This window comes from Mauremys reevesii, linkage group 9, assembly GCF_016161935.1.
Source record: "Mauremys reevesii isolate NIE-2019 linkage group 9, ASM1616193v1, whole genome shotgun sequence".
NCBI lineage: Eukaryota > Metazoa > Chordata > Testudines > Geoemydidae > Mauremys > Mauremys reevesii.
In genome coordinates this window covers 81,116,416-81,129,254 of record NC_052631.1, presented here as the reverse complement: position 1 = coordinate 81,129,254, position 12,839 = coordinate 81,116,416, and the positions used below count along the sequence as shown (strand labels likewise).

The window sequence follows — 12,839 nt, the reverse complement described above, 5'->3', positions numbered from 1 at the left end:
TTTCTAACCCAAAATTCAGGTTTTTTGTTTTGTTTTTTATCCCCCCTCCTGCTTTGCGCTCCGGCCATGCCCCAGGTTTTTTTTGTTTTGTTTTCTTTCCCTGCTTTGCCCCTACAGCCGCGCTGCAGGTCCCTCCTCCCCGCTGCTCCGGCTGCGCTGCAGGTTTTTTTGTTTGATTGGTTTTTTCCCCTCCTGCTTTGCCGCCCGGCCATGCCACAAGTTTTTTTTGTTTTGTTTTCTTTGCCGCTCCAGCTGCGCTGCAGGTGTCCCCCACTGACTTTGCCGCTCAGGCCCAGAAAGAGGACGCCGAGGTAGGGGTAGAGGTAACGAGGAGGGACGGGCACCCGGGCTGGTCTCCGGCCTCGGCCCTGCCCAGCTCCTGCCACGTCCCTCCCCGGCCGCCCAGGTCCGGTCCCCTGGCTCCGGCCGCCCGGCCCTGCGTCCCCGGCCGCGTGACTCCTGCCCTGTCCCCATGTCCCCGGCCGCCCGGCTCCAGCCCCGGCCCCGCTTCCCCGGCCGCCCGGCACGGCCGCCGGGCCCCGCCTCCGGTAGTGTGGGTCCGGGCACTGTGGCAGCCGCGACCCCACCTACCCGGATGCCCGGCTCCGGACACTGCCTGGCCCCGTGGCTCCAGCCGCCCGGCTCCTGCTCTTTTGCCACGTGGCCGGGCTCCGGCAGCGCGGGTCCGAGCATGGCGGCAGCACCGGCTGCCCGGCTCCAGCTCCGGCTGCGTGGCTCTGGCCGCCCGGCTCCCGCCACGTCCTCCGGCTCTGGCCGCCCGGCTCCCGCCACGTCCTCCGGCTCTGGCCGCCCGGCTCCCGCCACGTCCTCCGGCTCTGGCCGTGCGACTCCTGCCCCAGCCCCGCGTCCCGGGCTCCCAGCTCCAGCCGCGGCTGGACTGTAACGCCGCCAGCCACGTCCAGGAAGCGCGGTAAGGGGGCAGGGAGGGGGTGTTGGAGAGAGGACAGGGGAGTTTGGGGGTGGGGGGGTGGATAGGGACTTACTTCTGTGTATAAGACGACCCTCAATTTTTAGTCTAACGATTTTAGGAAAAAGTATAGTCTTATACACGGAAAAATACGGTACTGGTTTTACAAAGCCGCTGTTACAAGACAGACTCAGTGTGTGAGTTTAGTATGTGGAAAAGTGCTCTAGATTGATGGCCCTGGAGACTGAGGTCATGTGTTTTTCCTCAGGAGAGGTATAACATAAATGGGGCATGCATCCTCTACATTACACCAGGATGACTGTGTGTGGAATTCAGTCTACATGGCAACACCCAGTACTCAGCTTATGTGCTGAACAGGGCAGCAGAAAAAACAAACAAACAATCTCTGCACAGGTGAGATAGTGCTTTTTTGGTCATGCAGAATTTGTTAGCTAGGAAGTGGACTAAGACCCAACAACTTATTCCACATAAACTGCCTTTGATAAAAGAATGAATACACTCAGTGCACTATACCTTTCGTTTGATGTTTTCCAGTAGGTTTGCTTTCCCTTGTTTAAAGAAAGGGTGCTGGAATTCAATGGCTGCACTCTTCTCTGCTGTAATCATACCATTCTCCAAGGCAATCACTTTCCTGAACCCATCTGTTGAGGAAAGATTAGAGCACTCATTTCTCCCAGCAGCCAAAAGGAAGTTCAAAACATGCAGTTAAACAATGAAAACCAAATCCAAGTAAGATGATAATATCTGTAGCACATAAGAATAAAGTTACCAAAAGCAGGACCTGAAAGTGAGACCAAATAACCTTTCCCCAGCCCTCAGCCACTTGACCAATGCTGAACGTCACAGCCAGAGACCGCACCTACAGTACTACTGAGTGTAACTGACATGGACTAACAGATTCCATTCCCAGGGAATAAAAGGGGATGTTGTTTGGAAAGCAGGCATGTTGGGAGGAAAGAGTTGAACAGTGATTTCCAAGGAATCACGAAGTTAGAGAGAGACATGCCCTGTTAGGATCTCTTAGGTAAATACCTGGCCGACCTGAAGTAATGATAAAACTCCCATATAACTTCAATGAAGCCATGATTTTACCTATTGTTCATCTTTCGCTCTTACCCTCACATGGCAACCGAATGCATCAGAAACTGCATCTCCATGTACTACCTTCAATTAGTAAAATAATGTAGGGAAGAGAGAGGAGAGCAGCCCACAGAGCAGGAGGGGAGACTACGGCTCAGTTTATGTATCCACAAACAGACGTGCTGCTCTCCCCACATCACTCAGCAGGAAAGCAGCATTAAATAGCATGTCTGCTCTAAAAATAGCATGGTGACATTGTGTTCTATTTCCATTAGTGCCATAAATACTATGAGGAGGATGCAGAGTACACTCTTGAGGGGTAATATGGGTTCTTACCACCAACCAAAAAGTTTCCAAGGTAAATAACATCTTCTGGTTACCAGGATACAGCTCTCTGGGCAACAAGTCTGAAAACTGCACTCAAAGCCTGGCTGGGCCCAGCAGGAATATCAAGCCCCATACATCTGCATGGAATAGCTCAGTGGTTTGAGCATTGGCCTGCTAAACCCAGGGTTGTGAGTTCAATCCTTAAGGGGGCCACTTAGGGATCTGGGGCAAAAACCAGTACTTGGTCCTGCTAGTGAAGGCAGAGGGCTGGACCCGATGACCCTTTGGGGTCCCTTCCAGTTCTAGGAGATGGGGGGGGGGGAGGAGCTTTTACATGTTTAAGTCCAGTCTTGTCACAAGATAACTAGTAACTGTTCATTTAATCCTTTGATGCTCAGAGGTCATCCACTTCACCCTAAATTCCAAGAGATTAACAGATCCCTTCATCTCCTACATCCAATATAGAATCTAAACACTGCTCTACAGCCAAAATGCTTCTGAAATAAATGTAGTCAAACTTTACTAATTCTGGGTCACTGAGAACGAAAATGATGCTTAAAATTGTTGATTGGCTCTAGTTTTCAAGGTATGCTATTGGGTCAGTATATACGACCCTTGACTTGGGAATAGCGGAGGATAAGTGAGTTACAAAGGGAAGGTATCTCAATTTAAACCAGAAACGACTAAAATACATCTTTGACTGGATCTATGGATAAATCTATGACTGGGTTTGGACAGTACTTGCTTTTTAGGCAAAACAATGAATGATGCAATCTGAAGCTGGTATTGCGTCATACATGATATGAATTGCATCATGTTATTCCTAGAAGTCATGGATGATGCAATCATAACAAAGCTTACATCACTCTGCTGAACAAATTGCCCTATATCAGCTCTAGAAATCATACAGTGTCGTGCTCTCTTATTTGTCAGTGTTTGATTTTTGCAAAGGGACACATTTCTGTTTAGCCAAAGTGAGCAGAGATGCCTCGTACTTGTGTGAACAGTGCAGATAACTTCTGCTATGTTTGTGGTGAAGTGACTTTTGCATCACAAAAGCGCAGTATAACCACTATGGTTAAGAAAGCCTATCACCTTTATTTTGGCTGCAAAATTGGAGATCAGGACAAGAGGTGGGCCCCACACATATGCTGGGACACTTGTGCAACAAATCTTCGCCAATGGCTGAACAGGAAAAGGAAATCTACGCCTTTTGCAGTGCCAATGATTTGGAGAGAACCAACAGATCATACCAGCAATTGTTATTTCTGCACGGTGCCTCCAGTTGGGAAAGGTGTGTCAAAGAAGAAAAAGTGGACTGTGCATTATCCAAACATTCCATCAGCTATACGCCCAGTACCCCACGGAGAAGGACTGCCGGTTCCTGATGCACCAGAATCATTCTCACTTGAGTCAGACGAGGAAGAGGATGAAACTTCAGGTCCTGAACCATCAATGTCACAGGACCCACATTTTCTCCCATCCTCCTCCTCTGAACCACACCTCATAACACAAGGTCAACTGAATGACCTTGTCAGGGATTTGGAACTACCCAAGAGTAAGGCAGAGCTGTTGGGCTCCAGACTACAGCAGTGGAATCTCCTGGCAGGTGATATTAGGGTTTTCATGTTCCGTGACTGTCAAAAGGATCTTGTCCCATTCTTCTTCATGGAAGGTTGCAGGCTACAAGATCACAACATCGATGGTGTGATGGCAGCCCTCAACATCGTTCACGATCCAGATGAGTGGAGACTGTTCACTGATTCATCGAAGACGAGTCTTAAAGCTGTTTTACTGCATAATGGCAACGTTTTGCCGTCAATTCCAGTTGGTCATGCAGTCCATATGAAGGAAACCTATGACAACATGAAACAACTTTTGAGGTGCATAAACTATGACCAACATCAGTGGCAGCTTTGTGGTGATTTGAAGGTTGTTGCTCTCTTGCTTGGTCTGCAGACTGGATACACAAAGTACTGCTGTTTTCTCTGCGAATGGGATAGTTGTGCAAGAGATTCCCACTACATCAAGAAAGATTGGCCACTCCGACAGTCATTGGAGCCTGGGAGGAAAAGTGTTCAGCATCCACCACTTGTTGAATCAATGAAGATTTTGTTACCACCCTTACACATCAAGCTGGGTCTGATGAAGAACTTTGTCAAGGCCATTGACAAAACACAAGCAGCTTTCAAGTACCTCCGCGGAAAATTTCCAAGGTTAAGTGAAGCTAAGATAAAGGAAGGTGTCTTTGTTGGTCCTCAGATTTGTGAACTTCTTCGAGATGATGCATTTGACCATGCACTGCGTGGCAAGGAAAAGACGGCATGGAAAGCCTTCCAGTTAGTGGCAATAAATTTTCTCAGAAACAACAAGGCAGACAACTACAGGTTGTTGGTGGAAAACCTCCTCAAGGCATACAAAAGCCTTGGTTGCAACATGTCACTGAAGATACATTTTTTGCACTCTCATCTAGATTTTTTTCCACCGAACTGTGGAGCAGTGAGCGACGAGCACGGCGAGCGATTTCACCAGGACATTGCAACAATGGAGAAACGATACCAGGGCAAATGAAGCCTATCAATGCTTGCAGACTATTGCTGGACAGTGACAAGAGATGCTCCATTTAATGAATACAAGAGACAAGCCAAGAAGCGCTGAGTAGACACTGAATAGGACTAAACTATGTACATAATAGTTTTTTGCCTTTTGTTTCATAATACATTTTATTTATATAACCCTTTTGCTGATTTTTAAAGTGTTACATAAACAGTACAGGTGAAATATTATCATGTAAAGCAACCATAAACACATGAAAAGACCTAGGTTTACAATTTATGATTAAAACTGTACTATCTACACAATATACACAGACATAAAATGTAAAAACTTAAATAACTTAAAAACAGTAGCCAGTTATTTTAATTGTCATATTTGAATTCAGCACATCAAAATACATAATAAATAGCACATTTTATTTCTGAAGCAGACGACTTCTCAAGAATTGTAGACCAGTGCAATCAGAGATGTGGACAAGTCCGTACAAATCTACTCAGCCAAGGACAAAGTTCCTTAGTCACTTCACAACATAACCACAAGGGAATGCTATGAAATGACTAAGGCCCAGTATCACTCTGTCAAGCCACTGCAAATCTGTTTCTTCTGCAAGTCTATATGCGGAACCTACTTTTTAATCCTCCTTTCCCTTCAAAAAGGGATCTGAAATAATGAGATACCTTCCTCTGGTTAGTGAGGAGGGAGGATCTCCAAAATAAAAGAATGTTTTTCTTTGCAGTAATCAGGAACATTCAGTAACTGACTCCTCCAGTTCACTGACATAGTTCCTAAAGAATTATACCCCAGGGAAGGGTCACAGGTAAGCAGAGCTATGTGAGTAACTGATTTTTTGGCTCATTGGCTGAACTGGATTGGTGGGGGGTAAACATTTAGTGAAATTGAAGCAAAATTCTAAATGAAAAGTTCTTTTGGACTGAGGGAAATCAAAATATTCTGAAATCATTGAAACAAAAAACATTTTGATTTTTGGATTTTGTTCTTTCCAATCAAAACAGAATAGTGAATTCAACATGAACTCGTGGTTTCTGTTGACTCAAATTTGCATTTGTCGTAAAAAAAAAAAATTCATTCCGCTCTTCTGATAAGTCTGAGACTTCCCCTACTTTTTTTTCCCCTGGGGTCACACATACACAACATATTCGGACTGAACATTTTAGATAAACATCAGAAGTTTCACTAAGGTAGTTTTTCTATATAGTTTCCATCTCCAGTTGTCCCATGAAGTATTCCAACTACCAGACAAACAGGGATTTGGAGCAATCACATTTTTGAATTATTCTGCTCCAGCTCCGGGCAAAAACCTACTGGTCTCCGCTCCAGCTCCGGACTCCGCTCCAAAGCCCTGCAGACAACAACCTGTTTGTTCTGCAGCATAGCACTGTATTGTGTCTTTGGAGCAGAACCTCATTCAGCCTTGGCTGACAAACTGTATAGGGCATACATTTATGGTGTTATAAAAACAACAATGCACCATATTTTCAAGGAGGATGTAAAAGAAAGTTATGAACGAAGAACTTAATCCATCTGATCAACGTGACTAATCCTGTTTCAACATAACTCTGCAGCACAGATTAGAACATTTTGTCCTCCAAAAGATGAATGCACGTGTGTACATATGGCCTTGCTTCCTTTTAAATATTTATAAGTTTAGTACTCATGAAAATGAGGTATTAATAGCACTAGCTGGAGCCAGACAGCTCTGCCAATACACATCATCCCAAACAACATTCTCTATTTTAGCTCTGGATCCTCTTGAGCAGAGACCAACTATAGAATCCAAGTGAGCAGCAGTTTTGAGAGGCAGACAAGCCAAGACTGGGATGAACTCCACCACCATACACCTCTTCTGTTGTGAGCCAAGCTCAAGTCTAGACTAGACTAGAGCGTTGTATGGGACTATTTTTAATCCCATTCCCACTATTATGGGAGTCAGTCTTGTGAGACCCACGGGATCCTGGTCCTCCTGCAGGCCTCTACACTAGTCCCGCACAGGATTCTAGATAGACTCCATGTCTTCAGGGGTAAAAAGGTCAGAGTACTCAAGCCCCAGTCAACTCCATTCCTTTGTTTAAAGAAATTCCATATCATCGGGTAGCAAACTTAGCAGCATTGACACACGAGAACAGCCATTACTTACACATATTGAGCTGACGTATGAAGCTGCAAATATTGTTGTGTTTGAAGTATTTGGGAAGTAGCTCTTTAGCAAACCTCTGCTCATTCAGAATGCAAAAGCTCTGGCCACCCTAGAAGCAAATTAAGGGTAGAAATTAAAGAACAAATACATTTCCAAACTGTTTACATGCAAATGCCTTCTAGGCTGGTAACTACTTCTTTAAGGAGTGAGTAAAATAAATTCAGACAGATTTTTAAGTTTATAGGGTCCCTCTGAGCTCCTACTAATACAGGGAAAAAATTATAGTCAGAAGATATCCACAGCAGCATTTCTATAGGCAATGGGTGTTATAAACCCTTTTCAATTAAATGTTGAGCCTAAACCGTTTGAAAGCATGCCCCCTGAATAAGCTGTGGTAAGTATGGCACAGTCTTTCTAAAAGCAAGTCTCACGTCCTCCGACAAAATATAAGCATCGCTTGTGCATGTTAGAATTCAGCCACTAGAGGGCCCTTCCACCTGCCCCAAAGCCAAGCCTTCTGACTTCCTTCTTCTGAGGAGGTTCCTCTGTGCTCCATTGCTTTCCTCACAATTGTCATCACATATAAATACATATATAATCTCAAAGAGATACTGAAAGTACAGAGTGTGTAACCCAGCAATAAAAACAGCCATTTTATGGTAGCTGAACTACTTTTAGGTTCATTCTATTTCTAAGTTTAGACTTGCTGGAGCTGGACTGGTCTTTCACCATCCTCTTGCTGTTTGTGTTTATAGAATGATACAGCTCCTCCTCACCCATGCTTCTTATCCTCCCAAGGACCAAACACAACAAAGTGCTAGCACAGCAGGGACTTGAATCCCATGTTATTTTTAAATAAGTACCATTTGTGTTAACCTCAGTTTCATGGGTCTACATCTGTATACAATATCCAGAGCCTGGCAGAATCATAAGCCAGTCCTACCTCTCGGCCCACAGTCTCCCCATGAGGCACAAAATTTGATTTCACTTAAAAGAAGTTGTACAAAACCAAAACTAAATAAGTTTTAGCATAGTTTTTAAAAAAATTTCCTGCTGCGTCTGGAGCTCACACATTGCAGCATCATACTGTTGCATACAAGTGAAACCCATTGGTGCATATTTGCTGTTCAAGATTAGATGCCAGAAGTAAGTAGCGAGACAGTTAAATTAGATCCTTTTGATTTTGATGTTCTAAGGCACTAATTACAAGGTGAGAGTTGTTTTTCATTAAATTGTTTGTAATTCTGCATCTGACTGATCAACGCATTTAGTTGCACTGTGCTAATACTAGCAACACAAAGGCACTCACACAGTATATGACAGTGGTTCTCAACCTTTCCAGACTACTGCATCCCTTTCAAGGGTCTGAAACCCAAGCCCCACCACCCGAGGTGGAAGCACGTAACTCAGCTTTGAGGGCTCCCTTGTGGCATGGTGTCCCAAGCAATTCCCCTGCTTGGCACCCCTAACACTGGTCCTGAACTTGCAACCCACCTAAATCTGTCCCATGACCCCTCTGGGGTTCACAACCCCTGAACTGAGAAACACTTGTCTAGATGAGTTGATGTACCCCCTGAAAGACCCCTGTTTGAGAACCACTGGCATATGATGTATCCAGCTAAAGAAGAGGTGGGAAAATGGCTGCAGAAAATCAACACAAATACAGCTGTGTTCCTGGCATATCTACAACTGTGTGTGCATGCAACATATACCCAGACACACTTTATACCAGGGGTAGTTAATTCTTTTTTTGTCAAGGTACAGAGTCCAGAGGAAAGAATAAAATTTCAGGGTTTAGTCAAAAACGTCTGGTGGCCCAGATTCGGCCCACAGTCCACCTACTGACCACCCTGCTTTACACACACACACACCCCTTCTGAGTGAGTGAGCATAACCTGTACAGTACACGTGCAAACACAAGGGCTACTCGTGCACCAGCTCTAAGCCCTGCAAACGCCGCCCCTAGGTGCTGCTACACCACTAATGCACCATGTGGTACTTACCCGGGCACAAACTCCTCCTGGGCCCCTGCCTCCCCGCCCAGCCCAGGTGCTCTCTCGCCACGCCCCAGGAGGCTTAAACTAATCGTGCTGCGCGCATGCGCCCTGCCCCTAGCCGGTGAGGGGGTGCTTACCCGGCCCCAGGCGATCACATCATCGGTGCCCGGGTCCGCTACCAGGGCCCAGAGCTTCGCCAGGAAGCCAGGCACGGGGGCGGCGCCGGGACCGCCGGCCGCCACCGCCGCTTCCCTCATCCTCGCGCACAGAACGGAGACGACGCAACACGCAAGCGACCGCCACACGCAAAGAGCAGCACGGAAGCCAACGACGCTACGTGAGAGGCGGGACCTCCCTTCGCGAGCCTCCTCATTGGCTGGGCCATGCCGGGTCTGGCCCCTCCCCCTTCTAGGTGCTCCCGCCCCGAGCGTGGCGGTTGTTGTGGCGGGGCGGGGCCTCCGGGTCCTCGATGACGTCAGTGGAATGCCCGCAAAGGGCCAAACGGCGTAAGACGCTGCGTTGCGCAGCCAATGTTTAAACCTGGGCCCGGGACAGGGAGGGGCCGCTCGTGAGGAGAGCGCGGGGGGGAGGGGCAGGTTTAGGCGGGGACACTGACAAGTTGCGGGGAGGGGGCGCTCGGCCCCGGAGGCTCGCGCCGCTGACACACACGTAGGGGGTACCAGCCAGGCACGTGCACACCTGTAACGGCACATGACCCAGCACGGGGGCGGGGTTGGTGCAGCATTGCCAAGGCTCAGGCTTTTACTGGATGTTTTTTCTTAAAGCGTCGGCTGCTGCAGTCCTGTCCTGTGGGGAGACCCAGCTTTCATGTCACGGGGGTGGCAGCCACACAGCCACCGCCAGAGCGACACACAGAGCCTGAGTTAGGGGCAGGGTGACCAGATCTCCCACTTTGTAGGGACAGGCCTGATCTCTGAGGCTTTTTCTTATATAGAAACTTATTTCCCCCCCCCCCTCCGCCCAGTCCCAATTTTTCACACTTGCTGTCTGGTCACCTTAGTTAGGCACCTAGGCTCCCTTTACAGCAAATGGGGAGAGACAGGCCCCTAGGAATGCAATCTACAAAGCCGGCATATCTAAACTGCCTGGCAAGCCGCCTAACCTCATCAAAGGGCAATGCCAAGGAGCGGGGTGTGTGCTAAGCCTATCTCCGCTTAGCCTTTCACACACAAGACTCCAGCAGCTGGAGTCAGGCAGCTTAGGTGCATTAGGTACTTTTTCAGGGGCAGCTGCCTCACTCCATGCAAAACAGCGGGAGGAGGTAGTGGCAGTGGTGCTGCACTCCTTATAGGCTTTAGCCTAGTGGCTAGAGGACCTCCCCTGAGAGGTGAGGGACAGACCCCTGATCAAATCCCCCCACCTGTTGCTGTGGGGGATGTGATCCTGGATCTCCCACTTCCCAGGTAAGTACTCTAACCAGTGGACTAAACATTATAAGGTGGGCACAACTTTTTCCTCCAGCTAGATTTTGAATGGGACTTGAGCTACTAGATAGCCTCTCTGGTTGCCAGTTTTGGTTGGCTGTATTCCTGGAGATTTCATCACATGACAATCTTCAGGAATTAAAGATTACTCTTTAATTCCTGGAGACTCCAGGTCAATCTTGGAGGGTTGGCAACTCTACATCTGAGCCTAGCTACCACATCATGTCCCACCTGCAGCTTATGCAGCCAAATGTCTATCTTCCCTGGTTCGTGACTTGCTTGTTGGCTTGAGCGAGGCAACAGTGTGCATGCCCAGCAGAGCTAGCTTTAGCAAGTGCGAGGCCTGATTCGAACAGTTTCAACGGGGTCCCAGCAGGGATGACTGAAAAAAAACCAAACACACACACACAAAAAATCACGTGGGGCTTGTACTCACCGGGCGGCACTCCTAGTGTTCAGAGGCGGGTCCTTCACTCGCTCCGGGTCTTCGATGGCACTGAAGGACCTGCCGCTGACGTGCTGCCGAAGACCTGGGGAGACTAAACGACCCGCCACCGAAGTGCTGCCAAAGACCCGGAGTGCCGCCAGATGAGAAAAAATTAAAAAGGAGCCTCTTGCCAGGGAAGGGATTCTCGGCCACTTGCCCCCCCTGCCCTACCCCTGCCACTGGGCGCGGGGCCCTCTTAGGCATGGAGCCCGATTCGGGGGAATTGGTGGAATTGGCCTAAAGCCGGCCCTGACCCTAACCCTAGCTCCAAGTGCCCTACCCATAGGATCCCTAATGCTAGCTCCAAGTGCCCTACCCTTAGGAACCCTAACCCTAGCTCCAATTGCCATACCCTTACAAACCCTAAACCTAGGGCGGGAAGCCCTACCCATAGGAATCTCACCGTATCTCCAAGTGTCCTAGCCTTAGGAATCCTAACCCTAGCTCCAAGTGCCCTATTCTTAGGAACCCTAACCCTAGGGTGGGGCACCCTACTCATAGGAACCCTAAGCATAGCTCCAAGTGCCCTACCCGTAGGAACCCTAATCCTAGCTCCAAGTGCCCTATTCTTAGGAACCCTAACCCTAGGGTGGGGCACCCTACCCATAGGAACCCAACCCTAGCTCCAAGTGCCCTACCCATAGGAACCCTAACCCTAGCTCCAAGTGTCCTACCCTTAGGAACCCTAATCCTAGGGTGGGGCGTCATACCCTTAGGAACCCTAACCCTAGCTCCAAGTGACCTACCCTTAGGAACCCTAATCCTAGGCCGGGGCGCCCTACCCATAGGACCCCTAACCCTAGCTCCAAGTGCCCTACCCATAGGAACCCTAACCCTAGAGCGGTGCACCCTACCCATAGGAGCCCTAACCCTCCCTACAAATGCCCTACCCATAGGAACCCTAACCCTAAGGTGAGAAGCCCTACCCATAGGAACCCTAACCCTAGCTCCAAGTGCCGTACCCATAGGAACCCTAATCCTAGCTCCAAGTGCCCTACCCTTAGGAACCTGAACCCTAGGGCAAGAAGCCCTACCCATAGAAATCCTAACCCTAGCTCCAAGTGCCCTACCCGTAGGAACCCTAACACTAGCTACAAGTGCAATTCCCTTACGAACCCTAACCAAAGGGCGGGAAGCCCTTCCCATAGGAACCCTAACCCTAGGTCCAAGTGCCCTACCCTTAGGAACCCTAACCCTAGGGTGGGAAGCCCTTCCCATAGGAACACTAACCCTAGCTCCAAGTGCCCTACCCTTAGGAACCCGAACCCTAGAGCAAGAAGCCCTACCCATAGAAACAGTAACCCTAGCTTCAAGTCCCCACCCTTAGTAACCCTAAACCTAGGGTGGGGCAGACTACCCACAGGAACCCTAAGCATAGCTCCAAGTGCCCTACCATTATGAACCCTAAACCTAGGTCGGGAAGCCCTACCCATAGGAACCCTAACCCAAGCTCCAAGTGACCTACCCACAGGAATGCTAACCCTAGCTCCAAGTGCCCTACCCTTAGGAAGCCTAACCGTAGGTCGTGAAGTCCTACCCATAGGAACCCTAACCCTAGCTCCAAGTTCCCTACCCTTAGGAACCTTAACCCTAGGGCTGGAAGCCCTACCTATATTTACCCTAACCCTAGCTCCAAATGCCCTACGCATAATAGCCCTAACCCTAGGTCCAAGTGCTCTACCCTTAGGAACCCTAACCCTAGGGCTGGAAGCCCTACCCTTAGGAACCCTAACCCTAAGGTGGGGCGCCCTACCCATAGGAACCCTAAACCTAGCTCCAAGTGCCGTACCCAGAGGAACCCTAACCCTAGCTCCAGGTGCCCTACCCTTAGGAACCCTAACCC

At 48.6% G+C, this 12,839-nt stretch overlaps 2 protein-coding genes across 4 annotated transcripts in view; one reads left to right on the top strand and one right to left on the bottom strand.

Moving 5' to 3' along the window:
- The window catches only part of LOC120372424 (heat shock factor protein 3-like), a 31,586-nt gene extending 22,204 nt beyond the window's left edge, over positions 1 to 9,382 (bottom strand). For 2 of the 3 annotated variants that reach the window (XM_039489568.1, XM_039489569.1), the window contains exons 1-3: positions 9,202 to 9,382; positions 7,068 to 7,176; positions 1,463 to 1,590 (exon numbers count right to left, since the gene is read on the bottom strand). In XM_039489568.1, the coding sequence (XP_039345502.1) occupies positions 1,463 to 1,590; positions 7,068 to 7,176; positions 9,202 to 9,321 (357 nt within the window). In that variant the 5' untranslated portion in view covers positions 9,322 to 9,382. The remainder of the gene's footprint in view (positions 1 to 1,462; positions 1,591 to 7,067; positions 7,177 to 9,201) is intronic. The other variant, XM_039489570.1, reaches the window with a different exon arrangement.
- Positions 9,383 to 9,507: 125 nt separating this feature from the next.
- Positions 9,508 to 12,839, top strand: part of HEPH (hephaestin) — a 35,162-nt gene continuing 31,830 nt past the window's right edge. Inside the window, exon 1 of the mRNA XM_039489898.1 lies at positions 9,508 to 9,570. The gene's annotated coding sequence lies outside the window, so the exon portion shown is untranslated. The remainder of the gene's footprint in view (positions 9,571 to 12,839) is intronic.